Genomic DNA, 25,927 nt, shown 5'->3' on the forward strand with positions numbered 1-25,927 from the left:
AAACTTCACCACAGCGCCGGGTAATTTTATTTTAGCAACATATTGATTAATAGGCGAACCCAAATATAAGTTAAATGGAAAAAAAAACAACATAATTTTATAATTTACTGCATTTTTTATTGGCAGAGGCAGATCGTGCTTAACATGGTTGATACCTTTGGCGATATCCGTTTTATTTGAAAACACCCGTGTTGTACTTCAATTACAGATTTGACTTCCCCATCTTTTCCTGCTTCTTAGCCTAGTGAGTAAGATATCACGATCGATTCGGAACGCATTGTCTAAGGCGGCTGCTAATCGGTTGCTAAGCTAAGTGCACCCAAGTCCTAAAACAATTCAAATGACCGACTAACAAACCGGCGGTTGGGCTACGAAAACGATTTGCCTACAAGCTAAATATAACAAATACTGGCACTGGCACTCAGGTCTCCACCAGGATGTGCGTAAACAGGCTGTGCATTCGTCGCTCCACCTCATTGTAGACCAGTGAGTTGAGTCCGTCCGAGTGCTGGCGCATGGTCGCCGACCTCAGGAGCGCCACTCGGTTTGCATTGGGGCGCTCCGGCTTGTGCTTCAGCATGGTGTACTCACTGAACTCCATCGCAAACCGACAGATATCAATGTTCAGGGCCTGTAAGCGCTCATAGAGATCATCGTCCTCGCCGCCCCAGCCATGATACAGATTTGACATGCCATTGATCTGCTGGAACTGTGCGGTGTTGATGGCCACCACGCCGCCAAAGAGACCTTGATAGGGCAGCCGGAAGCGCCAATGATCCAGGGCGGAGCACATGTGCCGCGGCCGCTCCGTACAGGCGTACATTTGACCCGAGTTGAGCGGCAAGAGGTCCACGTCATGGAGGATCAGGCAGGGAAATCCATACTCCGCAGCCACCTGGGCGCCAATGTTGAAGAGCATCGCCCGGTTGAAGGGTTTGTGGTCAAACTGTTCGACCAGGAAAATCCGATAGTGGATCAACTGCTGGGGCAGGTAATTGTGCATGTAGGTGAGGAAGGCGTGGAGCTGCTCCTCACGCTGCCTGTACGGCACAATGATAGCGGTGCTGTAGCGGGCCTGACATCCTTCCGGCCGGAACTCACCACCTGGACGGACGCCCCGCTGCATTGCCTCATGGTAATGGGCTAGGTGGTAGACGAACCTGTTCTCCGAGATAATCTCCGAGTAAGTGCACTCGAACACCTCCTGCAAGGACACATTTCGGGTCACCTGGCGCAGCAGCGCCTCCTCGATCTTCGATCCCTCGATGTAATCATAATGGGATGCGAACCGGAAGGGCAGGCACAGGTAAACGATGAGCGTGAACAGGCCGACGGCAAAGAGCAGGTCATAGGTGCGGTAGCTCCGGAGCCACAACCACACAAACATCGTTGTCAGGAACTGGAGACTCAGCGGGATCGGTCGAAATACCGCATCCTTACTCCGGATGTAATCGCGATTGGCGGGCGGTTCGCCGATAACAGCTGACGACCAGGGAGGCAGTTAATTAACGCGCAAGCACTACTACAGTGGTACTTCAGTACAATTTCTACATTTTTATATTGATCTGAAACCTTTTCCTAATAAATAAAAACTTTATTTAAAAAAAATTAAATTGCATTTTGCTTACAAAAGAATCAGGATTAATTATTTCTTTATTTAAACTGTAAAAATAACTTTAACATTTTAACAAATACACTTCAAGAGCATGCACTGTATGAGCAAACATGTTCCTTTATCTAATAAGCAGATAAGAGTTATATTAACTTTGAGTCATGGATTATCAAAAAAGAAGGTAATAAATGACTGATTGCTTTGCAATAAACATTTTCCTTGACAAGCAATATAGTATTTATTTAGTTTTAAAATGTTATGTATATTTAAGCCATTTTATATATCAATTAAAATTTGAAAAAGTGTTTTAGGATTACCAAATAAATGCCAATAATATGATTGTTACCATAAAAACAAGTTAAAAAAAAAATGGATTTTCTAGGTATGCTAATTTCTGGTTCCTCCAACTGATATTTACTGTATAAACAAAGCAATGAGCTATTGAAAATCTGGCAACACCATGTAATTTTGTTGTGCATCCCTGGACCGGCGGAGAACTACGAGTTTTCTTACCATTTCTCGTCTTTAACCAATGTGCCGGCAGTTTAATTGGCCAAAATGACGTCCATTATCAAACTGCACACAATATCCGGAGCGATGGACGAGTCCCCGCCTTGCTACATCCTTCAGATCGACGATGTGCGAATTTTACTCGACTGTGGATGGGACGAAAAGTTCGACGCCAACTTCATCAAGGAGCTGAAAAGGTAACGAAAGAAAAATTAAGAAAAACAATAATGCATTTTGTCCATCCCCAGGCAGGTACACACTTTGGATGCAGTGCTGCTGTCCCATCCGGATGCCTACCACCTGGGCGCACTGCCTTACTTGGTGGGCAAGTTGGGGCTGAATTGCCCAATTTACGCCACCATTCCCGTGTTTAAAATGGGACAGATGTTCATGTACGATCTGTACATGTCGCACTTCAACATGGGTGACTTTGATCTGTTCTCGCTGGACGATGTGGATACGGCTTTCGAGAAGATCACCCAGCTGAAATATAACCAAACGGTTTCTCTTAAGGGCAAGGGCTATGGAATATCTATAACTCCGTTAAATGCTGGACACATGATCGGGGGAACCATATGGAAGATCGTCAAGGTGGGCGAGGAGGATATTGTCTATGCCACCGACTTCAATCACAAGAAGGAGCGCCACTTGAGCGGCTGCGAGTTGGACAGGCTGCAAAGACCTTCGCTGCTGATCACCGATGCCTACAATGCACAGTACCAGCAGGCCAGGAGAAGGGCACGCGATGAAAAGCTGATGACCAACATTCTGCAGACGGTGCGCAACAATGGCAATGTCCTGATAGCCGTGGACACCGCTGGACGCGTTCTGGAGCTGGCCCACATGTTGGACCAGCTGTGGAAGAATAAGGAGTCCGGCTTAATGGCCTACTCGCTGGCCCTTCTTAACAATGTTAGCTACAACGTGATTGAGTTCGCCAAATCGCAGATCGAGTGGATGAGCGATAAACTCACGAAGGCCTTTGAGGGAGCCCGTAACAATCCCTTCCAGTTCAAGCACATCCAGCTCTGCCATTCGCTGGCGGACGTCTATAAGTTGCCCGCCGGTCCAAAAGTGGTGCTGGCCAGCACGCCAGACTTGGAGAGCGGATTTACGAGGGACCTCTTTGTACAGTGGGCCAGCAATGCCAACAACAGCATTATCCTGACCACACGCACTTCTCCCGGAACTTTGGCCATGGAACTGGTGGATAACTGCACGCCGGGCAAGCAAATCGAGTTGGACGTCAGGCGGAGGGTTGAACTAGAAGGCGCTGAGTTGGAGGAATACATACGCACACAGGGCGAAAAGCTGAATCCTCTCATTGTCAAACCCGATGTGGAGGAGGAGAGCAGCTCCGAGTCCGAAGATGACATTGAGATGAGCGTCATCACGGGCAAGCATGACATTGTGGTCCGGCCAGAGGGTCGCCATCATTCCGGCTTCTTCAAGTCCAACAAGCGGCACCATGTGATGTTCCCCTATCACGAGGAAAAAATCAAGTACGATGAGTACGGCGAGATCATCAATCTGGACGATTACCGCATTGCTGATACGGGGGGCTACGATTTTGTAGCCATGGAGGAGCAGAACAAGGAGAATGTGAAAAAGGAGGAACCAGGTGTGGGAGCAGATCAACAGGCCAATGGAGGCATCGGCGACAACGATGTCCAGCTGCTGGAGAAGCCCACCAAACTGATAAGCCAGCGTAAAACCATTGAGGTAAATGCCCAGATCCAGAGGATCGATTTCGAAGGTCGCTCCGATGGCGAGTCAATGCTGAAGATTCTCTCGCAGCTGAGACCGCGGCGGGTTATTGTCATCCACGGCACAGCAGAAGGCACCCAGGTGGTGGCCAAGCACTGCGAACAGAATGTGGGAGCGCGCGTGTTTACGCCCCAGAAGGGCGAAATCATTGACGTGACCACCGAGATCCACATCTACCAGGTGCGCCTGACCGAAGGTCTTGTTTCCCAGCTGCAGTTCCAAAAGGGCAAGGACGCGGAGGTGGCGTGGATTGATGGTCGACTGGGCATGCGTGTCAAGGCCATTGAAGCACCCATGGAAGTCACCGTAGAGCAGGATGCAGCTGTGCAGGAAGGCAAGACTTTGACCCTGGAGACCCTGGCCGAGGACGAGATTCCCATCCACAACTCGGTGCTCATCAATGAGCTGAAGCTCTCCGACTTTAAGCAGATCCTCATGCGCAACAACATCAACTCGGAGTTCTCCGGCGGCGTTCTCTGGTGCAGCAATGGAACACTGGCCTTGAGGCGTGTGGATGCCGGCAAGGTGGCAATGGAAGGTTGTTTGTCAGAGGAGTACTACAAGATCAGGGAGCTGCTCTACGAGCAGTATGCTATCGTTTAATATTAAACATGACGTTTCTTTAAACTCCACTCGCTTTAAGATTAGAAAAAGTTAAAATTTATTTTATAAAGTTGATTTATTTTATTGTCTACATAAATTGCAGCATGGGATCCTCTGCCCTCGGCCGCTTCTTCTTCCACTCTTCGATTTCGTCCTCTGTGGGCGCCTTCACATCATACATGCTGTTGTATGCCCGTTTTCGATCGTCCAGCTCCTCAGGAATCTCTTTTTCCTTCGTCTTCTCCTTTTCCTCCTTGTGCTTGGATTTTTGTTTGCGCTGCTCCTTGGCCTTCTTTCTCTTCTCGCGCTTCTTAGACTTTTTCTTGGACTTTTTCTTCTCGGGTTTTACTATCTCCTCCTCCGATGAGGAGGATTCCGAACTCGGGGCTGAGTCAACTTCGGAGGCGGGCCTCTCTGGGGGCACTTCTGGTACCTTAAACTGGATCTGGGCGGGGGTTTCTGCTGAAGATGCTTCTGCTGAGCTGGAGCTGGTGGGATGCTGATCCGAGTAGCCCTCTGGCTCTTGCATACCCACACAGTACGAATTCTTAATAAAGGACTTGCAACACTTGTAGCCCCAACGACCCGCATTCCAAAAACTGCCCCAAACGGTCGTGTGGTTGTTGATGTACACATCCTCCTCGTAGATACTACGCGCTTTTGGCTTCTCCACGCCCTTGATCACCTTACCGCTGCGAGAGTACTCAATGTACTCCTCGGTCTGGGCCAGCAGCAGCGATTTTGGCGGCACCTGCAGGTGCTCCTCGCCTCCGTACTTCTCCACAATGTGCGTTTTGGTCTGAAATTACAAAAGAAAGTTGTAAATATTGCTTTTGGGATTTCAAGTCATAAGTAAATACTAACACTCGACTTAAACTGTTCCTTCTTCTGCTCGTACTCTTTCTGGAGCAGCTCCAACTTAGTGGGTTCGGCCAGCAGATGCACATCCACACCCTTGCCATGAGCCTCCCAGGCAAACAACTGAGCCGTGGCCTGGGCTGTGGTGTCTCCAGAGAAGCGCACAAAGTTCTCACCGGCAAACTCAGCTCTGCAAGATTTAAAGGTTAAGGAATCTCTTGACTTGAATATGTTTTCGCTACTCACTCTTCATCGGGCAGCGCTGGATTGGGATTGTCACGCATGGAGCGTGTTTTGGGATCGTAGTAAGCGGAGTTGGGGTCCAAGTTCCGCAGATATTTGGCTGTGTCCTCACGGATACGCAAGTTACGCACTGTGATGCGCTGTTTGGAGTCCACCTTGGTACCAGGCATGTCCACCTCGTCCACGTACTTGTCCTCGTTGCCCTCCTCATCGGATATCTCGGCATCGGGGTCTAAAGGGGTAAGTATTAGAGATATGGAGACAACATTTAGAATGAGTTTGTAACTACCGTTCTTTAGCTTTTCGGCCTTAAGCTGCCGCTTGGCCTCCTCAACCTTCTCGTACTCCTCGATGATCTCCCTGTGATTAGCCGGATCGTAGCTACTCCAGCGATCGCGTTTCTCGTCATAGTTTACGGCCGCCTCATTGACCAAATGCTCGTCGTGCACAACAATGGATTCGGCATACTTGGCTTGAACTTTGCGCGGCCGCTCTAAGCAATCCTTGCGTTTGTGGGTGACCGCTCCACAGTTCTCGCAGGCTCCTTTTCGAAACTTTGTGATGATGCGAGTGGTGTTGAGACCCTTAGGAGCCCTCTTGTCCAACTCTCCCTGCTCGTCTTCGTGCTGTGGACGCTGATGCTTCAGCGTAGGTCCCGCCGAGCCGTAGTACCACGGGGCATTCGATATGTACTGCGGGATGTGCGGATTAATGTCGCGACCCTCTTCGTCGACGGCGGCTGGTGCTGTTCCAGCTTTTCGGGCCTCCTCCAGCTCCTTGGCTTTGCGCCAATCCTCGCGCGACTTTTTCTTCGGTTCCTCCTCCGCATCCTGGTCGTGCTTGCTCTGGATGATCTGCGAGACCGGTGTGCGCATGGCCCCCGAACTCATTTTGCCTGATTTTATTTATTTACCAATTGCTAAGTAAAATTTCTTGCTCTTCTTGCATGGCCAATGTTGGTAAGCGCAAAAGCCGTTCTTTGGCAAAAGGTGTTGGAAAATCACTAATATTTGGTTTATATCGATGTTTCATCGAAATTTGAAATTCAGTTTTTGTTTTTAACAAAACTTTTATTCTTATTTATTTGAGAAAAGTAGGTGCTTGTACACAACAGCAGATCGCAGTCACTGACCAGTCTGACATTGGGCTGTTGTGTTGCCAGCCGTCTTTATAGAGTTCCTCAGTCGTTGCTTTTTTTTATAAACAATCAAAACATCTCGCTTTGTTATTGATTCCAGCTCTTCCAAACATTGATCTGAACGGCAATGTTAAATCGTCGTCTTCCTAACATTTTTATGTTAGATCATCGTTTTCATAACACTCCTATGTTAGTGGACAGCACTGCGGCAGAGGGAAAGCAGAGTAGAGATGGGAAAACATCGAGAAAACCAATAGTTTGAAAACATCGATTACATAGATGTTGGCATCGATGTTTCTCCACCTCTATAGCACATCCCTAACGTTTTTCCAATAAGATTTGGCGTGAACATTTTTATCAATATTAATAAGCCAAACCATTTTAAGGCCAATAAAAAATAGCCAGCAATGCAACGGAAAATGCTGGACACTGTGATTTTGTGAAATAATTCGAATCCGTCGAAGAACAAAGGAGATACCTTGGGAAAACCAATCAATTTAAAACGCTGTGCAAACAGGGTGCGTGTAACTGTGTGCGTGCATGTGCATGTGTATGTATGTGTGTTCTACTGCCAAGGCATCCTTAAATTTTCGCACTTTTTTCTCTAATATACCAGCTTCTGCGCGCCTCGCCTCAACATTTTTTCTCTATATACCAACAATAGAGAGAGAGCGCCAGAAAGTGAGAGAGAGTGTAGTGTATATAGAAAAACATAAACAAGACATTCTTGAATTTTCGTGCTTATTTGATTTCGGTTTCAAGCAAAGAAGACATACAAAATGTGCAATATTATAAAAAGTGTAAAAATTACCATTAAAACTGCTTGTTAAAAGAATATCTACACACCCAAAAGCCCAAACAAAACATTTACAAAGAATAATTTTTGAACTACTAATATTGTGCGCCACTTCGATTCTTAACTAACACTGGTTTCGTTGGTTATTCTCATCAGTGTCAAACTGACAGTTAAACGGTACGGCAACTCTGCCAGCTGGAAGGCCTTCCTTTTCATCAATTAGAACATTACAAATTTTCCAATTGGACCAGTTAACCAAACGTTTAGTTAATTGTACGCACTTATTGGCTTTTTGTCAGGTGCTTCCAATTGAAGTGGGCGTGAGACGCGCGTGTATTGGTGGGTGGGTAAGGTGCGAGCGAAAGAAAGCACTAGAATTACTTGTTATTCTTTCTTTGTTGTTTTATCTGTGGAAAAAAGCTGACTGCGAGTGTATTAGTGTGTGCGCGCTTGTGTATGTATGTGCCATACATGCACACAAAGAATTTGCATAAAAAGTGAGCAAGTAAAAGCATTATACATATGTAATCAAAGCTAAATGACACTGAAAGTACTTAAGATTGTGGAAAAAAAAGGGGGCAATTACTTGTTCCCACCAAAATTGCCAATCAGAAAAATTCTTTGTACACCAATTAGTGCGGTACTGTGATTGTGTATTTCGCCCAGTGAACAACTATCTGTGGGATTGCGAGATGAACAAAGTTGCACTCCTTGGAATGATTTGATTTATATGGTAGAAATATTACCATAGCAGATGATGGTCGTGTACTATTTTCGATTTTCTGTTTCACGGACTGTTGTCGTTTGAGCGATTGCCTAATGTACACACACAAATGAAAACAGACACAGGGGCGGACAAAATAGTAGTAGTCATAGAATAATTCTAAAAAAATTGACAAACAATTTTATCCTGCAGACCTTTTGTGGTTTTTATTTAGAACTAAAAAAGAAAATATTTTAGTTCAGTTTGCTTTTATGAAATGTTATATTAACCTTAAAAAAGATATTTTTTTACCGGTAGCTAAAAGTACGTTTTGAAACAACAAATTTCATCATTTTTATCAGTTTAAAACCAACTAATTGTTAAAATTAACAACAATTTTGTTTAAATCACGTAACGTAAAACAAATTAAATTTAAAAAAAGTACAGACTTGCAACCGAAGCGGTACAAATTCCAGATGTGGAGTATTGTTTACCTATTAGAATATAGAATCATTATTAATGAAAGAAAAAAAAATAATTTAAGAATGTGTGTTTTAAGCGAACACACCTACTATTCTTACCGCTGCTGTGGGTGTTGTATGTGCATAAATTCCATCGATACAAGGCGCAGGCGACCTTGGGAGTGAATCGAGTGTACCGCATACGCCATTCATGAGTGTCAATGACCTACAGTAACATTGGCCCACAGCGAGCGCCACTCTAGCGTTTCATTGCACGATTTTGAAATTGATAGTCTAGTTCTTATGATTATATATCCTGTTCCACAGATCAGGATCACCCGACAGCCGCCCAACACCGCAAACAAAGCCGAGTGGTCCACCGCTGCTCCCCACACAGACACATACGAACATCGCACGGAGGGAGGATTGAGGAGCGGCAGGATCAGGATCACACTTCTAGATCGGCAGTAGGCACCGGTGCAGGCGGATAGGACAGGGACAGGAACAGGGACAGGACTCAATATCACGACCATGTTTACGGGCAAGCTGCAGATCAAGGTGTGCGAGGCGAGCGGCCTGCGGCCCACAGACTTCCAGAAGCGCCACAATCTCACCTTCGGCAAGCTGGCCGACGAGCAGCTCATCGATCCCTATGTCTCCATTGATGTCGACGAGAGCCACTTTGGTGAGTGTCCCACAACGTTATTTAAATATCGAATATGTTTAACCCCAAAACCTCAAGTCAGCGCTCATTAGTTAATATAGTCAATATATGTTGCATACTTAAAAGTTTTTTTTTAGGTTGTATTTAATATCCTGTTTCAAATCGATCCGAACAAAATAGACAACGATATGAGCATGGAAAGATAACAATACGTTGCGAAATACATATTTAGTAAAACTTTTGATTAGAGACTAGCTTAGTGAGTTACATATATATCTAGAACTATTGATATTTTTGTTTTCGATGATCCAGTACGATACAAGTTTTGTCATTGCAAAAAAAAATCTGAGAAAGGACATTTTCTAAGCAAAAAGAATCAACTGCTTAAATGTATCTAGTACATACAAAGTTGCCAAAAGCTGCTCTCGCAAATATTCTATCAAATTGGAATATGAATAAGGTTTTAAAGTAAAACTTTATATGAAATGCTGGTATTCCTTTACTTCCAGATCGAGCCACCACACGGCCAAAGACATTCGATCCAGTTTGGAACGAGCAGTTCGTCCACGACGTGACCAATGTTAGCAACATCAACTTAACCGTCTTTCATGATGCCGCTCTGCCACCCGATGACTTTGTAGCCAACTGCATTATCTCCTTTGAGGACCTCATGCAGAGTGAGACGGCTGTGCAGGATCTATGGGTATGTATGCAACCATAATTTGTTTGATCCTTAATTTCCCTATGGTATTTACAAGCTCCTTTAACATTCCAGGTTAATTTGGAGCCGCAGGGCAAGATTCACGTCATAATTGAGCTGAAAAATCGCACTGGTACGAATACGTATAAATGTTAAAAATTAAACATTACTGATTTGATCCTATTTTTATCAGATAAAGCCAAAGCCGAGGCAGTGGTGGAGCACACTGTGGCCGCCAACAAGGAGTTCAAAGAGCGTGCTGGCTTCAACCGTCGTCGCGGTGCCATGCGTCGTCGTGTCCACCAGGTACATTTTCATTTTCCTTTTTTAGGGATCCTATTTTTGAGTCAAAATTCCGTTTATTTTAAAACCTAAATTTTGTATACTAAACAAGCAAAAAAAAAGCTAATCAATTTGTTATTTAGAAAAATAATATTGACAATACTATGAGATGTTTATGGCAATTTTTTAAAATTTGTACCGTCATTAAATCAACGAATTATCAAAACATTTAATTTCCACATTGTAGTAAATACCAAAGACTAGTCTACAATTCCATAAGTAAACTTAAAGTAACTTCTAAAAATTAAACTGAAATCTTGATTTTAAAATGTCAGTTTCACTCAATTTCACTATCGTTTTTTCTGTTTTCCCACAGGTTAATGGGCACAAGTTCATGGCAACGTTTTTGCGTCAACCCACCTTCTGTTCGCATTGCCGCGAGTTTATCTGGTAAGTGGAGCCCAGCACACATAATCGTACAACTCTCGTAACGTACTCACAGCCGGGCTGAAAAAAAACATCTCCGTACATCCCTAAGTTGTATACGCAGTGATTAATCTGAACATGCATTTAGTTTCGGGACTTGATTTACACACCTCTCACCATCTGAACTATTTTTTGATTTAATTTGATTCGACTTGGGTTGATCTCTCTTACCTCTATGTTCTTAATGTATCCACTATCCCTCACTCATCACTCATCTCTCATCGCTCTACTGGCTCCATATCCTTGGCTCTTTATTGGGTGGCTCACTATTATGCAGTTTTAATTTCCTTGGTTCTCTATATATCCATCGGCATTAAACTGGTTTCTCTAATGGGCTTTTAGCATTTGCTGCTGGCATGGGTCGTTGGGTCATCACGGGTTCACAATCACAACCACGATAACGGTCACGATCAGATCATGCTTGATTTCTTATGGGGCTTCCATTGGCGGTTATCATGCATTCGCAAAACACTCGCACACACAAACAAAACAAACACACCAATCATTCAGTTACCAAAATATATATACATACAATAGCCATGGAATTTCTTGCCTTTTTGCAGGGGAATTGGTAAACAAGGCTATCAATGTCAAGGTATGTGTTTTTGCTTCAGACTAAACGGAAAACCAGAGCAGCTCAGCTCTGGCGCTTCGGAGCTCCAGGAAGAGCCCCCGACAAGCTATATCCAATCCATATCACTTTGCATTTGCTTGTTACGTTCGTTGTACGTTGTACGTTGTTCGTTATTCGTTGTTTGCTGTTGTTGTCGTTGTTGATGTTGTTGCCATTGGGTTTCTTTGGCTTTAAGATCAATTATGTTTTTTTTTTCACCATACTCTGAAATTCCGAAGCGGAATCGATTGCTCCACATATGTTCAGTCTTCAGCATTGTCCAATGCATCGATCACATAGCTTGAGTCATGTTTGCCTCGGAACAGCCAAGTGTCCTGGCACAGGTCCTGTCCCCGCTGCACCATTAATCGATCTGGATGAGTCCCGTCATCGTTCCCATCACATTGCATTTGAAATTCACGTATGAAGAGGAATGCAAGTTTTGTACTACTAATTTACTTAAAATCAGATCGGAATTGCTAGAAGTTTTATAGTCTTTTTAAAATTTACTAGAATTATAGAATATATATATTAAAAGCATATTAAAGTTCGTCCGTCATTTATCCGATACTTTTCTTAACTTTTCATTGTCTTGCATGCCAAACTTTCAATCTTGGATTTAAAATCTTTAATAAAATTGTAATTCTATGACATAAAAAACGCTCGAACTATGCAAATTTCAGTGATATGGGGGACCTTTAAAATGTCACTAAACATCAAAAAGAGGGTATTTAATAATTGTATCATTGGGTCATACGAATGCAATATCATCATAAAAGATACTTCTTGCATGATACAAATGAACTGTCTGTTTTTGGAATAGGTTCATTTAAATATTAAATAAAAGAGCAATTTAAAATGGGAACGGATAAACGAAATTTATCAGAGAAATCTTCTTCTAGGGATAAAACATATATTTATAGCTAAAATAGGACATCGTTTTCTTTACTTGTATTCATTTTTATCATAGATGTCAACTGCTTAAAAGGCTTCTTCCGTCATATCTCTCTTTTCTAAGTAGTTTTGGCTCCAATATCTGGCACGAAGCATTTAAATGTTGTGATTAAAACCGGAACACTAATTAGAGCACAGACACAGACCAAGCACAACTTAACTCCACTGACCAACATGTGAATAATCACACACTGCACAACAAACAAAACAATCGACGGTTTATCAACTAATTTCTGTCCATCCAATCGTGATATTCGAAACGGATCCAGTGTCCATTTTCTTTCAAAATCAATTGAATGTCACGAATGGGGACTTTGTGTCTAACCCTGAATGTTTCAACGAGCTTGATTTAAACAATATTTTGTAAATATATACACATTCGTTTGTCTAGAGTTTGAGCTCAGAAAAAATCGTCCTGCAAAGAACAAAATTTATATATGTATGATACAAAACGTAAGTTCCTTAAAATATATAAAAAAAAAACTTAAATAAAAAAAACCAGAGGCTGGCTTAAATTTGGTTTTATAATCAAGTTCATTTTAGCGGAATTTTGTTTTTACAATAATGGCTTATCACTTTAAATTAATGTCTTTACAAAAAAAATGCCTTCATTTAAAAACAAATTTTTTTATATGGAATTTATATTCATTGTACTAGACAGAATTATAATTGTTTTTAACCCTACAGATAGATTTTTTTTGTTAGCATCAGGGTGTTATTTTTTCTGAGCCCATAGTTTTCATAGAGTTTTTGGATACTTTGCCCTGCACTCTGCCATCGATGAATTCTCGAAGCGTTCAGTTTGGCCAGTTTGGATATTAATTCTTTGATTTCTCTCCCCCAAAACACTTCTAGTCTGCACGTTAGTTGTACATAAAAAATGCCACCTGTCCGTGGTGTCCAAGTGTCCGGGCATGCGAGATGAGGTAAGTTGCTCTGCAGTAACCCATCCAGATCTTGAGGAGCTAATGGAGTGTTGTTTTTGGCGTGTTGAAGCAGCAGACCAAAGTGGAGGTGGTGCCGGCGGGCCAGGGCCAGCGCTTCAATGTGAACGTACCGCATCGCTTCGTAGTGCACAGCTACAAGCGGTTCACCTTCTGCGACCACTGCGGCTCCCTGCTGTACGGGCTGATCAAGCAGGGACTGCAGTGCGAGACCTGCTGCATGAACGTGCACAAGCGGTGCCAGAAGAACGTGGCCAACACGTGCGGCATCAACACGAAGCAGATGGCCGAGATCCTCAGTTCGCTGGGCATTTCGCCGGACAAGCAGCAGCCGCGTCGCTCCAAGTACTTGAACCAGCAGGGCGGCGAGGACAACTACGGGGCCTCGTTGGGCGGCGACGGCGACGGGGCACCCGGCCAGTCCTTCCGCAGTGGCACACTATCGGCGGACAGCCTGGCCACCTCCACCACAACGCTGACCAGTGGCTACAACAGCAGCAGCTGCATGAGCCTGCCGGTGGCCACAGGCGAGACTCGGCCGGGGAAGTGCTCCCTGCTGGACTTCAACTTCATCAAGGTGCTGGGCAAGGGCTCCTTCGGCAAGGTGATGCTGGCCGAGAAGAAGGGCACCGACGAGATCTATGCCATCAAGGTGCTCAAGAAGGACGCGATCATCCAGGACGACGACGTCGACTGCACCATGACCGAGAAGCGCATCCTGGCGCTGGCCGCCAACCATCCCTTCCTGACTGCGTTACATTCCTGTTTCCAGACCCCGGACCGCCTCTTCTTCGTGATGGAGTATGTCAATGGCGGCGATCTGATGTTCCAGATACAGAAGGCGCGTCGATTTGAGGCCTCACGGGCCGCCTTCTATGCGGCGGAGGTGACACTGGCGCTGCAGTTCCTCCACACCCACGGCGTCATCTACCGCGACCTGAAGCTGGACAACATCCTGCTCGACCAGGAGGGCCACTGTAAGTTGGCCGACTTTGGCATGTGCAAGGAGGGCATCATGAACGGGATGCTGACCACCACCTTCTGTGGCACGCCCGACTACATCGCCCCGGAGATCCTCAAGGAGCAGGAGTACGGCGCCTCCGTCGACTGGTGGGCGCTGGGCGTGCTCATGTACGAGATGATGGCCGGCCAGCCGCCGTTCGAGGCGGACAACGAGGACGAGCTCTTCGACTCCATCATGCACGACGACGTCCTCTATCCGGTTTGGCTATCCCGCGAGGCCGTCTCCATACTAAAGGGTGAGCATTCTGTCTAACTTGACCCACTTTCGTACATCTATACTTTTACTTACTATACCTTCATGTTAAACTTATTATCATTATTTAATATTCAATAAATTCATTTAATTTAATATTTTTGATATAATATTTCAATTACAAATAGAAATGATTAGAAATCGATTATTTTTGATCCTGTTTCGAAAATTGTCTAAAAGTATTACTCATACGAAAAATATGACAAGGTTCAATAGTAAACAGCATCAGGGAAATCTTTTTGGTTAAAATTTGGCTTACATTTTTCTGTGCATCATAATATGTACATACATTCCAACCGAGTCTCAGCCAAAGAGATTTCTGTGCATTTTTATCCTAGTTTATACAAGCAAGTTGCTAATATGTCGCATGTTTAATTTTTCTAAGAAAAATTGTGTTGGCAAATGCACTGCAATAGGCAGTTTTGAGCACCCTAAAGCACATATATACATCCTTATCTAAGTATAACCGCCATAAAATTTCGACACTAAAATATAACATATCCTTTGGTTTATGCAGGTTTTCTAACCAAGAATCCGGAGCAGCGATTGGGTTGCACTGGCGACGAGAACGAGATACGCAAGCATCCATTTTTCAACAAGCTGGACTGGAAGGAGCTGGAGAAGCGCAACATAAAGCCACCATTCCGACCGAAAATGGTGATTATTAAGAAATATATTTTGATTAAAGCATTATCTATACTACTTTGTCACACAGAAAAACCCACGAGACGCCAACAACTTCGATGCGGAGTTCACCAAAGAGGATCCTGTACTCACACCGATCGGAAACGACGTTGTGCGCTGCATCAACCAGGACGAGTTCGCCGGCTTCTCGTTTGTGAATCCCAAGTTCGGACCGGAGCGCAAAGTCTACTAAGGCCCAACGATCGCAAATCATATTCAAAAGCCAGTTTGATTGGTCGCGCTGCGATCTGGAGCCCCGATTAGATTGGGAATCCCGTTCGGCGAGGGTGGCCATCCAGATCGCCATCGATCCGAGCTGTCATCCAGCGTGTAGCGCATCCCCTAGCACAAGCAGTCTAAAAGTTTAATTTATAGTAACTTCCGCTCCCCATTGTTGTCTGTTTCCACCCGTAGTCGTGGTCCTCGTTTCGGTTCCGGTCCTGCGTGTAGATCACTCATCCACATCCAACTACCAGTGCCAATTGTCAAAACTGCTAAGCTTTCAAGTTGAACTAAAGGTGCAAAAGGACGCGAATTCTTTAGCTCTTGTCACCCGAACTTCCCTACGCCCCAAAAAAAAACCTTAACCGCTTCAAGCCCCACACCTGTTGGAATTTATTTATGTTGTTTGCCAGGCCCCAAAAAACAAAAAACAAAAAAACAAAAACAGAAACCCCCACCCCATCTAGTCAATGCCCAGTGGCTGAGTGCATTTTGTTATTAGTTATTTATTGATTGTTTGACGTGTCGAATCTCAAGTTTCGCACTTACAGACCGACAGAATCCAAGCAGAGCTCTATTTATGGGAGGCGAGGCACTTGCTCCAAGCGAATCTCAAGGGAATTTCTAACACAATAGCCGCAATGTGCCCTCTGTGCTATACACACACATACACACACAATACATACGACCACGAAAATCTAATTTCAATTTGTTTTATGTATTCGAAATCCTGCACAACTTCCTTCTCAAGTATTAAAGCGATATTATTTTAAAATAACCTTATTGTTATACATAAATATTTATAAAAATGAAAAACAAAACAAAACAAAATGAAGCCAAAAAGCCCCTAATACAAACGCATACAATTTACCAACAAAGAGAAAGTAAAGCTAACTAATCATAGAGATAAAGCTAAAACCCACAAAGAGAATGTCTATAAAATTCATATTAATTTATGCTAAACAAATTATGAATACAAGCCACAAAACGTGTTTAGTCTGTAAGCGAAAGAAGATAAGAACAAACAAATCGTGTATATATACATATATATAAATCTATATATATATATATATATATATATATATATATATATATATACATTTGAACCATATAAATTGTGAAACTAAAGAAGAACCCACAAACACTTAGCGTAATGAGGAAAAGCCGAACAAAAATTATATGGAAATTATGTGGCATAGGAAGATAGGAACCACAACAACAATATTATCGTTTATGTGTTGATTTTAAAGCCAAAGACTCAAAGCTAAGTTCTATTCGCAAACCGCGTTCAAATTGAAGTATAATGCATCGAAATTTGATCGGTATCCGTTAAATGTTAATACTATTATTATTTACTTTATAGCTAATTTTGTGCGGCTAAATTTGTTTCTGTTTCGATTTCAGTCTACCACAGCAAGAGAAATTATGCTAAAAGAAATCATTAATGAATATATATAATATTAATTATAAATATGGAATAGCAAAGGAAGGTAAACAGAAGATTTATTAACTATAAGCAGCGTTGTTAACTAAAAAACGTAAGGCAAAGGCAAGCATAAATACACATTTGTATGTAATAATAAACGCCCAGTGTCTAATAATATTTGTGCGCTAGTTACCCATTTACAATTTAAATGTTAACCCAAAGTATTTTCAAGAACGCATTTTACCAAAAAACCGAAGAAAAAAAGAGAGAAAGAAAAAGAAAAACAAACAACAAGCAAAAGTAACAAAAACACAAAGAATTGAAGGAGGAGTATAGGCAAAATGTTAAAAGCTATGAATAATTTTTTAAGCAATGCGCTCGAGGGCCGTTGCAAGGATAGAGGCGCGTATTCAATTAAAACTAAATGATAAAAACAAGCAAAATAAAGCAAAGCAAACTCCAGCCAACAAGATGAACTCATATGAACATAGAACCTAAGCCAGGGATCAGGAATAGGTCAAGGAAATAACTTAAATTCGCTGGTTGTTGTTAAGCAGAGAACAGACAAAAGGGTAAATATAATAGGAGAGAAACTGACGAGGGAATAGAACAAATCGCGTGACCGTAACCTGACAACAAACGTAAACGTTAAACTTATAGGAAAATGAAAATGTGCAACCAAAAATGTTAGCTATAAGCTCTCACCAAATATGCAAAGCTGAACGCTCCCCCCAAAAATGCCCGCTGTTGTCTCCATCTACCATCTACCACTTACTAAAAAACCCGAATCTTATGCTAAATATATCATGGCTTGCCAAAGAGGGTCCTTGAACTAATCTCTAAACTCTGAATGTACTCACTCGATCAGCTTAGCTAACTTTTTCTGGAGCCATGCAGCTCAATCAAACACACACCAGATTACATACATACATACATATGTGCAACTTTTTCATGTACCTTTCGCATCTTAGATTCTTAAATGGATTATTAACGGAAGCCCCAAAACAAATTGTTAACTGATCTAAGGCAAAACTACACACAAACTACTATGAAAATATACTGAATTATTTATGGAACGGCGTTGAAAACTAAAGCGCAACAAAGAGAGAGGAGGTTTAGAAATTGGCGTAATCATTGCAAGAGTAATAATCTCAAACAAAAAGTATTCAGAGAAACACACACAAATAAAATCACACAAAAATCAGAAGAAAAACCAAACTAAAACTGAGCAAAATAACGGCATAAATAAAGTTTAAGTTATGTTTAAACAAGAGATAAATAACTGTAACGGTAAAGTCGAAAGTCAACAGTTGATATGTTGTAAAAAAGCTATTAAATAAAATAAAAAATAAAAAAGAAAAACAAAAAAGGAAATGATTACCAAGGCAGGCAAGTGAGCGTAATTGAATGTTAAAGAAGCTACTAAATAAAGGTATGAGCAGATGTGTGCAAAGATAACCAAAGAAAGCAAAATTGAAAACAAGAAAAATTGATTTATAACATTAAGTGAAAACTAATTAATAAATAAAGAGGTAACACCTATGAAAAATGTAACCGATCTTGTTTGAATTTGAGTATAACAGCATTGACCGTTGCGAAACTGGAAAGCTAGGGCGAGCGGTTAACATGATTAAGGGTTTATATAACTAGCCCAAAGATTATATTGCTAAAAACACCTATTATTTAATAGTTATTAGTTATTTATAGCATTATTCTAAATTGATTCCAAATTATAATTAACAAAGCGCTATAAATTTGAATTAAAGGACAAGCCCGCCTTTAGCGGTTAACAGCTTCTGTTAAACAAGTGTTATTGCTGGCGCGCTCATCTCTAGTGGCTGTTAACTAGCAGTGCACATGTTGCCATCCCAAGAAGAAGAAGAAAAGTCAAAACAAATAAATATCTATTGAAATTTGTTAATTTTAAAGGCCAAAAACAATTACTAGACAAGATGCCAAAGGTCAAAACGGAAAAGAAGAGTCGCATACACACCGAGGTGCAGAAGCAGGGTCAGTACTTAAACCGAAACTTTCACAACTTACTGGTAAACAATACAACGAATCATTGTTCATCGGCGGAAAACTATTTTTCCTACAGGAATCGTGTTCAACAAGGACTTTGGACAGCACATTCTGAAGAATCCCCTGGTGATAACCACCATGCTGGAGAAGGCTGCCCTACGAGCCACCGATGTGGTGCTGGAAATCGGTCCCGGCACGGGAAACATGACCGTTAAGATGCTGGAGCGGGCCAAGAAGGTCATAGCCTGCGAGATTGACACCCGCTTGGCCGCCGAACTGCAGAAGCGTGTTCAGGCCACGCCGCTGCAGCCGAAGCTCCAGGTGCTCATCGGGGACTTCCTGAAGGCGGAGCTGCCCTTCTTCGATCTGTGCATCGCCAACGTGCCCTACCAGATCAGTTCGCCGCTGATCTTCAAGCTGCTGCTCCACCGGCCACTCTTCCGCTGCGCCGTGCTCATGTTCCAGCGCGAATTCGCCCAGCGATTGGTGGCCAAGCCGGGCGACAAGCTCTACTGCCGCCTCAGCATTAATACCCAACTGCTGGCCCGCGTCGATATGCTGATGAAGGTGGGCAAGAACAACTTCAAGCCGCCGCCAAAGGTCGAGAGCAGTGTGGTGCGGCTGGAGCCGAAGAACCCACCGCCACCCGTCAACTTCACCGAATGGGATGGCCTCACGCGGATCGCCTTTCTGCGCAAGAACAAGACGCTGGCGGCCACCTTCAAGGTCACCTCCGTGATGGAGATGCTCGAGAAGAACTACAAGCTGTACCGTTCGCTCAGGAACGAGGTGAGTCAAGTTCTAAAGCCTTAAAATGCCTTTTTTCAATAATTTTTTTTTGTTACTTATAAATTACCTGCAAAATAAAAAAAAATAATTTTAGAAAATTCGAAACTTCTACCCATATATACCTATACATTTTCAACGAATGCTTAACTTTTCTCATGAAACTAATAAATTCATTTTCCTAAGCCCGTCGAAGATGATTTCAACATGCAGGAGAAAGTCATCGGTATCTTGGAAGAACAGAATATGGCCAGTAAACGTGCGAGAAGCATGGACATTGACGACTTTATGAAGCTCCTGCTGGCTTTTAATTCAGCTGGCATACACTTTAATTAGTTTTATTATTAGTTCGTCTAACTTTGTACAATTTTATTAACATTATTATAATGTTAAGCCAACAAACTTCAGTTGTTTTTTTATATCCAAACTGGTTCTGTTCTAATACAGTAGATATACATTGACAAACCCAGTTATAATATGAAATCAGTACGGGAAAATCCATACTATGAATATATGTTGAATCTTGTTGACAATTTAAAAATATTTATTTGAGCAATATCTTTGTTAAAAATATTTTTATATATTTATTGGCTTAATTAAGTAAGATTTTCCACATTAATAGCTACTGTATATAGAATGGAATCAGCTGATCAGTGTTTAATGCCGGAGAGCGGTGTTTATAAAGTGCGCAATTGAAAACTAGCTGATTAAATTTGATTTGAATAGTCGCCGGTGGACCACGATCGAGAACAAATCAATAACATGGCAATGCAAACGCTTAGAATTGCTTTGCCGCTGATGTTTTTCCTCAGCACCGGCCTTGTCTACGGCCAAAACCCGGATCCAGCCGCCCAGCTTGGTAAGAGCCATATGTGTAAACCAAATCATTGGTATAACTTATTTAAAATAAGTATTTTCTATTTACTTTAGCCTGCACAAAATTCAAACAGATTGTTTTCGAGGAACGTGTGGCCTTCAGCTTCTTTTTCAACGATGCACCGATTACCTACGAAACGGTTGACTCTTGTCATGGATCAAGACCCCTAATTGTAGATGGTACGCCGGCAGAGCCCAAGGAGTTCCCCCATGCAGCTCGACTTGGCCACCGGGATGCTAACAACGAAACCAAGTGGTTCTGTGGTGGAACCTTGATAAGCAATCGCTTGGTTCTTACTGCGGCACACTGCTTATTTTCCATACAGTAAGTATGAAATGAAAGTATATTGAAAATGTTGTACTTCTACGTTATTATAAACTTATTGTGTATTAATGATTTTCAGACATTAATTTAATAATAGTTTTCAAGCTTTATTTTTCAACCTCCTGAGTAACGAATTATATTTCCACAGCGGAAATGTAAATGTTGTGCGTTTAGGTGAACTGGAGTTTGATACCGATGAGGACGATGCTGAGCCGGAGGACTTTGGTGTGCTTAGTTTGACGGCACATCCAGGCTTCGAGAACCCCGCCCTCTACAATGACATCGCGATCGTTAAACTTGACCGGGAAGTCAAGTTCAACAGGTACAAGCATCCTGCCTGCTTGCCCTTCGACGACGGCGAGAAACACGAGTCATTCATCGCCATCGGCTGGGGCCGGAAAAAGTTTGCACAGAAGGAGTCGAAGAAGCTGCTGAAGGTTCAGCTCCAAGGATATGGTGACAGGTGTGTGAGCACAACGGAAGCGAATGAAGAACTGCCCAAGGGGTACGAGCCCAGAAGCCAGCTGTGCATTGGATCAAAGGACGAAAAGGACACCTGCAACGGCGACTCCGGAGGCCCAGTGCTGGCCAACCACAAGGTTCTGCCTTGCATGCACCACGTAATGGGCATCACATCGGCCGGCATTGGTTGCTCCACACCCGATATTCCCAGTCCCTACACAAGGGTCCACTATTTCCTCAACTGGATTAAAGGCGAACTGGCCAAGCAGACATAAAGTCATTTAAAGGCTTTTTCATGGACTTCAAGCAGGGTTCTCGGAAAACCACAAGCTATTAATTAATAATTGCAAATACACCGGCTATTTAAATTGGTTGGTTCAACAAACCTGTTTTAAATTTAAATAGAATTGAGCTTTTCAGGTTTGAATTTCCACAGAATTTGTTAATAGATTTTGAAGTCGTAACAAGTTTTAAAGAATAAAATTGATAAATGCATGTGTTTTTCAATTTTTTGCAAGACCCAAAAACAATTTAACATATAATATTTCCTGGTTATCAAATTGGATTTGTTTTGCATTGAATTTCTGCTTGCATAAACCGCATATAATTTCTTATCGACAAAAACGCGAATTTTCCCAGTGTTTATTAGCTCTCCTGAGGTGATCACACTTAGGCAGGTCTCAAAGAGAAGCTCATTGACAACCAATAATGGTTTTAGTTGCTCACCGATCGTAGAGGCGGCCACACGATGAAAAGTGCGTTCTCTGGCAAGCTTGTTCTACTGGAAGCAATCTTGCTGATCCTATCAGTCGACTGGATAAGTTCTCAAGATCCGGATATAGTAAGAAGTAGGCGATGATGCATCATATCTCAAGAGATAAAGATCTTTTTAGTAAAATCATGTACTTCACAGCCTGTACAGCGTATAAGAAGAGCGTTTGGGAGGAGACATCTGAGTTCGGTTTCCTATTGGAGGGGTCTCCCTCTATCTTCAAGACCTCGGACAAATGCACGAGCTATGCACCGCTTATAATCGGAGGAGGCCCCGCTCTGCCCAAGGAGTTTCCGCACGCCGCCCGCCTGGGACACCGAAGCGATGATGATAATGGCCAGCTGGAATGGTTTTGTGGCGGAACACTTATCAGCAACCGGCATGTGCTGACTGCAGCGCACTGTCACTTCTCGACTGTGTACGTATTTTTCTAATCACCAACAACATCTTACTAAATTATAGCATATCATTTCTAAATCCGATCATAACTGTTAAAATTTGTAAACATTTTTACTGGCACTTGGTGGTCTAGGATCTATCAATGTTTGCTTATATATTTTTTTTGGATAAATTTTACAACATATTTATTTTCTTTATTTTTTATTGAAAGTGATGTATTTAGGTAATTGTTTCATAGCTTCCGGACATAAAAAATGGAAAAAAAATACATTTATGGAGGAGTACATTTTGTGTACTGAATAGATATAGAAGTTTGAGAAAATTTGGGTGAATAGTTTTTTTTTTTATCTTAAAAATTTTGTTTTAAATTTGTATCTTACTAGCGCTTTAATGGTAATTTAAATAAAAATTTGTTTAGAGGTTCAGTGAATATTGTTCGCCTTGGGGATCTGGAGTTCGACACCAACACTGACGATGCCGACCCGGAGGACTTTGAGGTAAAGGACCACACACTACACCCCGACTATAGCTACCCGGCCCTTTACAACGACATCTCCGTGGTGCGGTTGAGCAAAGCGGTAACCTTCAACGAGTACAAGCATCCTGCCTGCCTTCCCTTCGCCGACGGCCGTTCCGTGTCCTCCTTCATCGCCATCGGCTGGGGTCAATTGGAGATCGTGCCTCGCACCGAGAACAAGAAGCTGCAGAAAGTGAAGCTCGACAATTACAACACGCGGTGCACGATCACGACGGAAAAGAATGAGGAGCTTCCCGAGGGCTATAACCACACAACCCAACTTTGCATTGGATCCACCAAGCACAAGGACACCTGCAACGGCGACTCCGGCGGGCCGGTGCTGATCTACCACAATTCCTTCCCCTGCATGTACCATGTTATGGGTATCACATCCGTTGGACTGTCCTGCGACACCCCTGATCTGCCCGCCATGTACACAAGGGTGCACTTCTATCTGGACTGGATTAAGCGGCAGCTAGCCAAGATTTAGTAAATCAGAACCATACAAGAAAAGCCATGACAAAATTAAACAAGTGCCAATATTGTAGGTAAAGTATTCAACGAGGTTTGTTATTTAACAATTTATTAGAAAAATTGTATGTAATTAAATAATAAAAAATTATGATGATGTTTGCCTATAACTATTTAAAAGAAAATACATTTGTTGATAAGTAAGCGAGGTTTAGCATTTTTGAAATAGTCCCAAAATGGCTTTGTCTCAACTTTATTTCTCTATTAATCATAATTAAAATTTTAAGCTAAGCCAAAATGTTCAGAGACTTAAAAAGGCGCCTAAACACTAGTGTTTCTCATTGATAATTATTTAAAATTTTTCTAAATATATTCATTGCCCGGTAAAGCTCACTCCGCAAATCAATTATTGTCTTTCTATTTGCATACGAAAGTAAACAAAACGGTTTACTGGTGGGCGAAACGTTTGAAGAGCGGGGATTTTGTATTAGCTTTTACCCGCTTGAACCCCGCCTTCAAATTCACTGGGTGATTCCACAGCTGACTAATTGGGAGCAAAACCCGTTCGGATCACACAGTCGTTTACCGATCGTCACCAGAAGATGTGGACGCCTTGGCAATTTGCCCTGTTGATTATTCCGCTGGCATGTGCTTTTGGCCAGCATCCGGATATGGATATAGTCAGGTGTAAGTGGATATATGTTTTGGTAACAAAACTCCTTATTTAAGAACATTGCACTACTTAAATATATAAATACAATCGTTCTTAATGCTTATTTTTACACTTTGAATACATTTTAAAGATGGTTAGAGTTATTAAGTCAATTAAGTTTAAATCAAAATATAATCAAGCTCGCAAAACTATTGTTCTTAGTTATATCGTTAATCAACCCAAATAAATCCTCTTCAGCCTGCACGAGATATAAGAAGAGTGTTTTTGAGGAGACAATCGACTATGGTTTCCTGCTCCCAGGTGCTCCAATTGAGAGACGGGTCATCGATAATTGCAGGAGCTACACGCCCCTAATTGTGGGTGGTCATCCGGCCCAGCCTCGGGAATTTCCGCACATGGCACGCTTGGGACGTCGACGAAGTCTGGACACCCGTACCGACTGGTTTTGTGGTGGCGTTCTGATCAGCGAGCGGTTCGTCTTAACCGCTGCCCACTGCCTGGAATCGGAACAGTAAGTACCCAAGACCAGAAAGAAATAATAAACCGGTGGTTTTTTGCGGTCTAGAGATCGGGTTAAGCCAATATACTGCATTTCTAATCAATTTAATACTTTTAATTTAAATAAGAAATTTTTTATTTTATTATTTTAATCACAATATATATGTCCATGTACATGAACATGGATCATATTTAAAGAATATTTTCTTTTCAGGGGAGAGGTAAATGTTGTGCGATTGGGCGAACTGGATTTTGATACGTACAATGATCATGCGGCCCCCAAGGACTATGTTGTCGCTGGGTATATAGTCCATCCAGGATATGAGGATCCGCAGTACTACCATGATGTAGGACTTATTAAGCTGAAAGAGGATGTAATCTTCGATGTGTATAAGCATCCCGCCTGCCTCCCGTTTCGGGATGAACGCTTTTCCGACTCCTTTATAGCCGTTGGCTGGGGAAGCACGGGACTGGCGGTGAAGCCCTCAGCCAAACTGCTAAAAGTCAAGCTGGAGCGATACAGAGATGGGGTATGTTTACATAAATCATTACTTAAAAGGTAGTTTTAATTCAAATCCCTTTAGGTGTGCAAAAAGCTGCTTAGCCGACAACTGGAGGAATTCCCGCGAGGATTCGATGCGAGTAACCAACTCTGTGTGGGTTCCGAAATGGCCCGGGACACCTGTAACGGAGACTCCGGCGGTCCTCTGTTGATTTACCATCAGGAATATCCTTGCATGTACCATGTGGTAGCAATTACATCGGCCGGATTATCCTGCGGCACTCCGGGAATTCCCGGAATATACACCCGGGTGTACCCTTATCTGGACTGGATAACCAAAACCATGGATAAATTTTAAAAATCTATCAATAAATTATATTATTTTGTCGAACTACAAAACCAATTCAATCAGTCTTGATTGGGAAATTTTTGGAAATGGTTAAAATTAAAATTAGAGACAAATCCAAAGAGCTTAACAAGAAATACAACAGTTTTTTTAAATACAAAATATTATTTAATTTTTGTAGTTAATGAAAAAAAATGAGTTTCTATTTTACAAATAATACTTATAACAAATTTCACAATAATTAAAAAAGCATTAAATTTAGTTTCGAAATAAAAAATAAAAACGTAAATAATATGTTTAACCTACACTTAACAATTAATGAAAGAGACGGTTTTT

At 42.3% G+C, this 25,927-nt stretch overlaps 8 protein-coding genes across 13 annotated transcripts; 6 read left to right on the plus strand and 2 right to left on the minus strand.

The window, feature by feature from the left end:
• Window positions 1-95: 95 nt before the first annotated feature.
• On the minus strand, window positions 96-1,479 carry LOC108147228 (beta-1,4-N-acetylgalactosaminyltransferase bre-4). The gene has a single exon (XM_017273620.2). The coding sequence runs from the start codon at window positions 1,385-1,387 to the stop codon at window positions 422-424; it is 966 nt and encodes a 321-aa protein (XP_017129109.1). The 5' UTR covers window positions 1,388-1,479; the 3' UTR covers window positions 96-421.
• Window positions 1,480-2,076: 597 nt separating this feature from the next.
• Window positions 2,077-4,553, plus strand: LOC108147266 (probable cleavage and polyadenylation specificity factor subunit 2). Its single transcript, XM_017273671.2, has 2 exons — window positions 2,077-2,319; window positions 2,371-4,553. Exons 1-2 carry the CDS (start codon window positions 2,171-2,173, stop codon window positions 4,490-4,492), a joined length of 2,271 nt encoding a protein of 756 aa, XP_017129160.1. The 5' UTR covers window positions 2,077-2,170; the 3' UTR covers window positions 4,493-4,553.
• On the minus strand, window positions 4,550-6,567 carry LOC108147267 (pre-mRNA-splicing factor Slu7). Its single transcript, XM_017273672.2, has 4 exons — window positions 5,883-6,567; window positions 5,597-5,825; window positions 5,357-5,540; window positions 4,550-5,291 (listed from the first exon to the last, which is right to left on the minus strand). Exons 1-4 carry the CDS (start codon window positions 6,481-6,483, stop codon window positions 4,581-4,583), a joined length of 1,725 nt encoding a protein of 574 aa, XP_017129161.1. The 5' UTR covers window positions 6,484-6,567; the 3' UTR covers window positions 4,550-4,580.
• Window positions 6,568-7,027: 460 nt separating this feature from the next.
• Window positions 7,028-15,766, plus strand: LOC108147237 (protein kinase C). Of its 6 annotated transcripts, none has more exons than XM_017273631.2 (11): window positions 7,028-7,249; window positions 9,019-9,376; window positions 9,865-10,058; window positions 10,131-10,188; window positions 10,249-10,361; window positions 10,714-10,787; window positions 11,387-11,418; window positions 13,246-13,316; window positions 13,387-14,593; window positions 15,128-15,267; window positions 15,326-15,766. In XM_017273631.2, the coding sequence occupies exons 2-11, from the start codon at window positions 9,223-9,225 to the stop codon at window positions 15,485-15,487; spliced, it is 2,205 nt and encodes a 734-aa protein (XP_017129120.1). In that variant the 5' UTR covers window positions 7,028-7,249; window positions 9,019-9,222; the 3' UTR covers window positions 15,488-15,766. The 6 variants fall into 6 exon arrangements, with proteins under 6 accessions (XP_017129120.1, XP_017129122.1, XP_041565133.1 ...); XM_017273633.2 differs by having other exon boundaries at window positions 13,390-14,593; XM_041709199.1 differs by lacking the exon at window positions 7,028-7,249 and adding an exon at window positions 7,731-7,879.
• Window positions 15,767-18,785: 3,019 nt separating this feature from the next.
• On the plus strand, window positions 18,786-20,274 carry LOC108147259 (probable dimethyladenosine transferase). The gene is made up of 3 exons (XM_017273656.2): window positions 18,786-18,952; window positions 19,041-19,753; window positions 19,937-20,274. The coding sequence occupies exons 1-3, from the start codon at window positions 18,895-18,897 to the stop codon at window positions 20,084-20,086; spliced, it is 921 nt and encodes a 306-aa protein (XP_017129145.1). The 5' UTR covers window positions 18,786-18,894; the 3' UTR covers window positions 20,087-20,274.
• Window positions 20,275-20,420: 146 nt separating this feature from the next.
• On the plus strand, window positions 20,421-21,908 carry LOC121467574 (venom protease). The gene is made up of 3 exons (XM_041709302.1): window positions 20,421-20,609; window positions 20,681-20,951; window positions 21,100-21,908. Exons 1-3 carry the CDS (start codon window positions 20,513-20,515, stop codon window positions 21,686-21,688), a joined length of 957 nt encoding a protein of 318 aa, XP_041565236.1. The 5' UTR covers window positions 20,421-20,512; the 3' UTR covers window positions 21,689-21,908.
• A 203-nt stretch (window positions 21,909-22,111) lies between these two features.
• LOC108147258 (venom protease) lies at window positions 22,112-23,974 on the plus strand. The gene is made up of 3 exons (XM_017273655.2): window positions 22,112-22,261; window positions 22,327-22,603; window positions 23,003-23,974. Exons 1-3 carry the CDS (start codon window positions 22,162-22,164, stop codon window positions 23,589-23,591), a joined length of 966 nt encoding a protein of 321 aa, XP_017129144.1. The 5' UTR covers window positions 22,112-22,161; the 3' UTR covers window positions 23,592-23,974.
• A 189-nt stretch (window positions 23,975-24,163) lies between these two features.
• On the plus strand, window positions 24,164-25,648 carry LOC108147086 (serine protease snake). The gene is made up of 4 exons (XM_017273374.2): window positions 24,164-24,259; window positions 24,483-24,756; window positions 24,958-25,273; window positions 25,328-25,648. Exons 1-4 carry the CDS (start codon window positions 24,175-24,177, stop codon window positions 25,601-25,603), a joined length of 951 nt encoding a protein of 316 aa, XP_017128863.2. The 5' UTR covers window positions 24,164-24,174; the 3' UTR covers window positions 25,604-25,648.
• Window positions 25,649-25,927: the final 279 nt, after the last annotated feature.

The sequence above is a fragment of the Drosophila elegans genome, unplaced genomic scaffold (assembly GCF_018152505.1).
Source record: "Drosophila elegans isolate 14027-0461.03 unplaced genomic scaffold, ASM1815250v1 contig_476, whole genome shotgun sequence".
NCBI lineage: Eukaryota > Metazoa > Arthropoda > Insecta > Diptera > Drosophilidae > Drosophila > Drosophila elegans.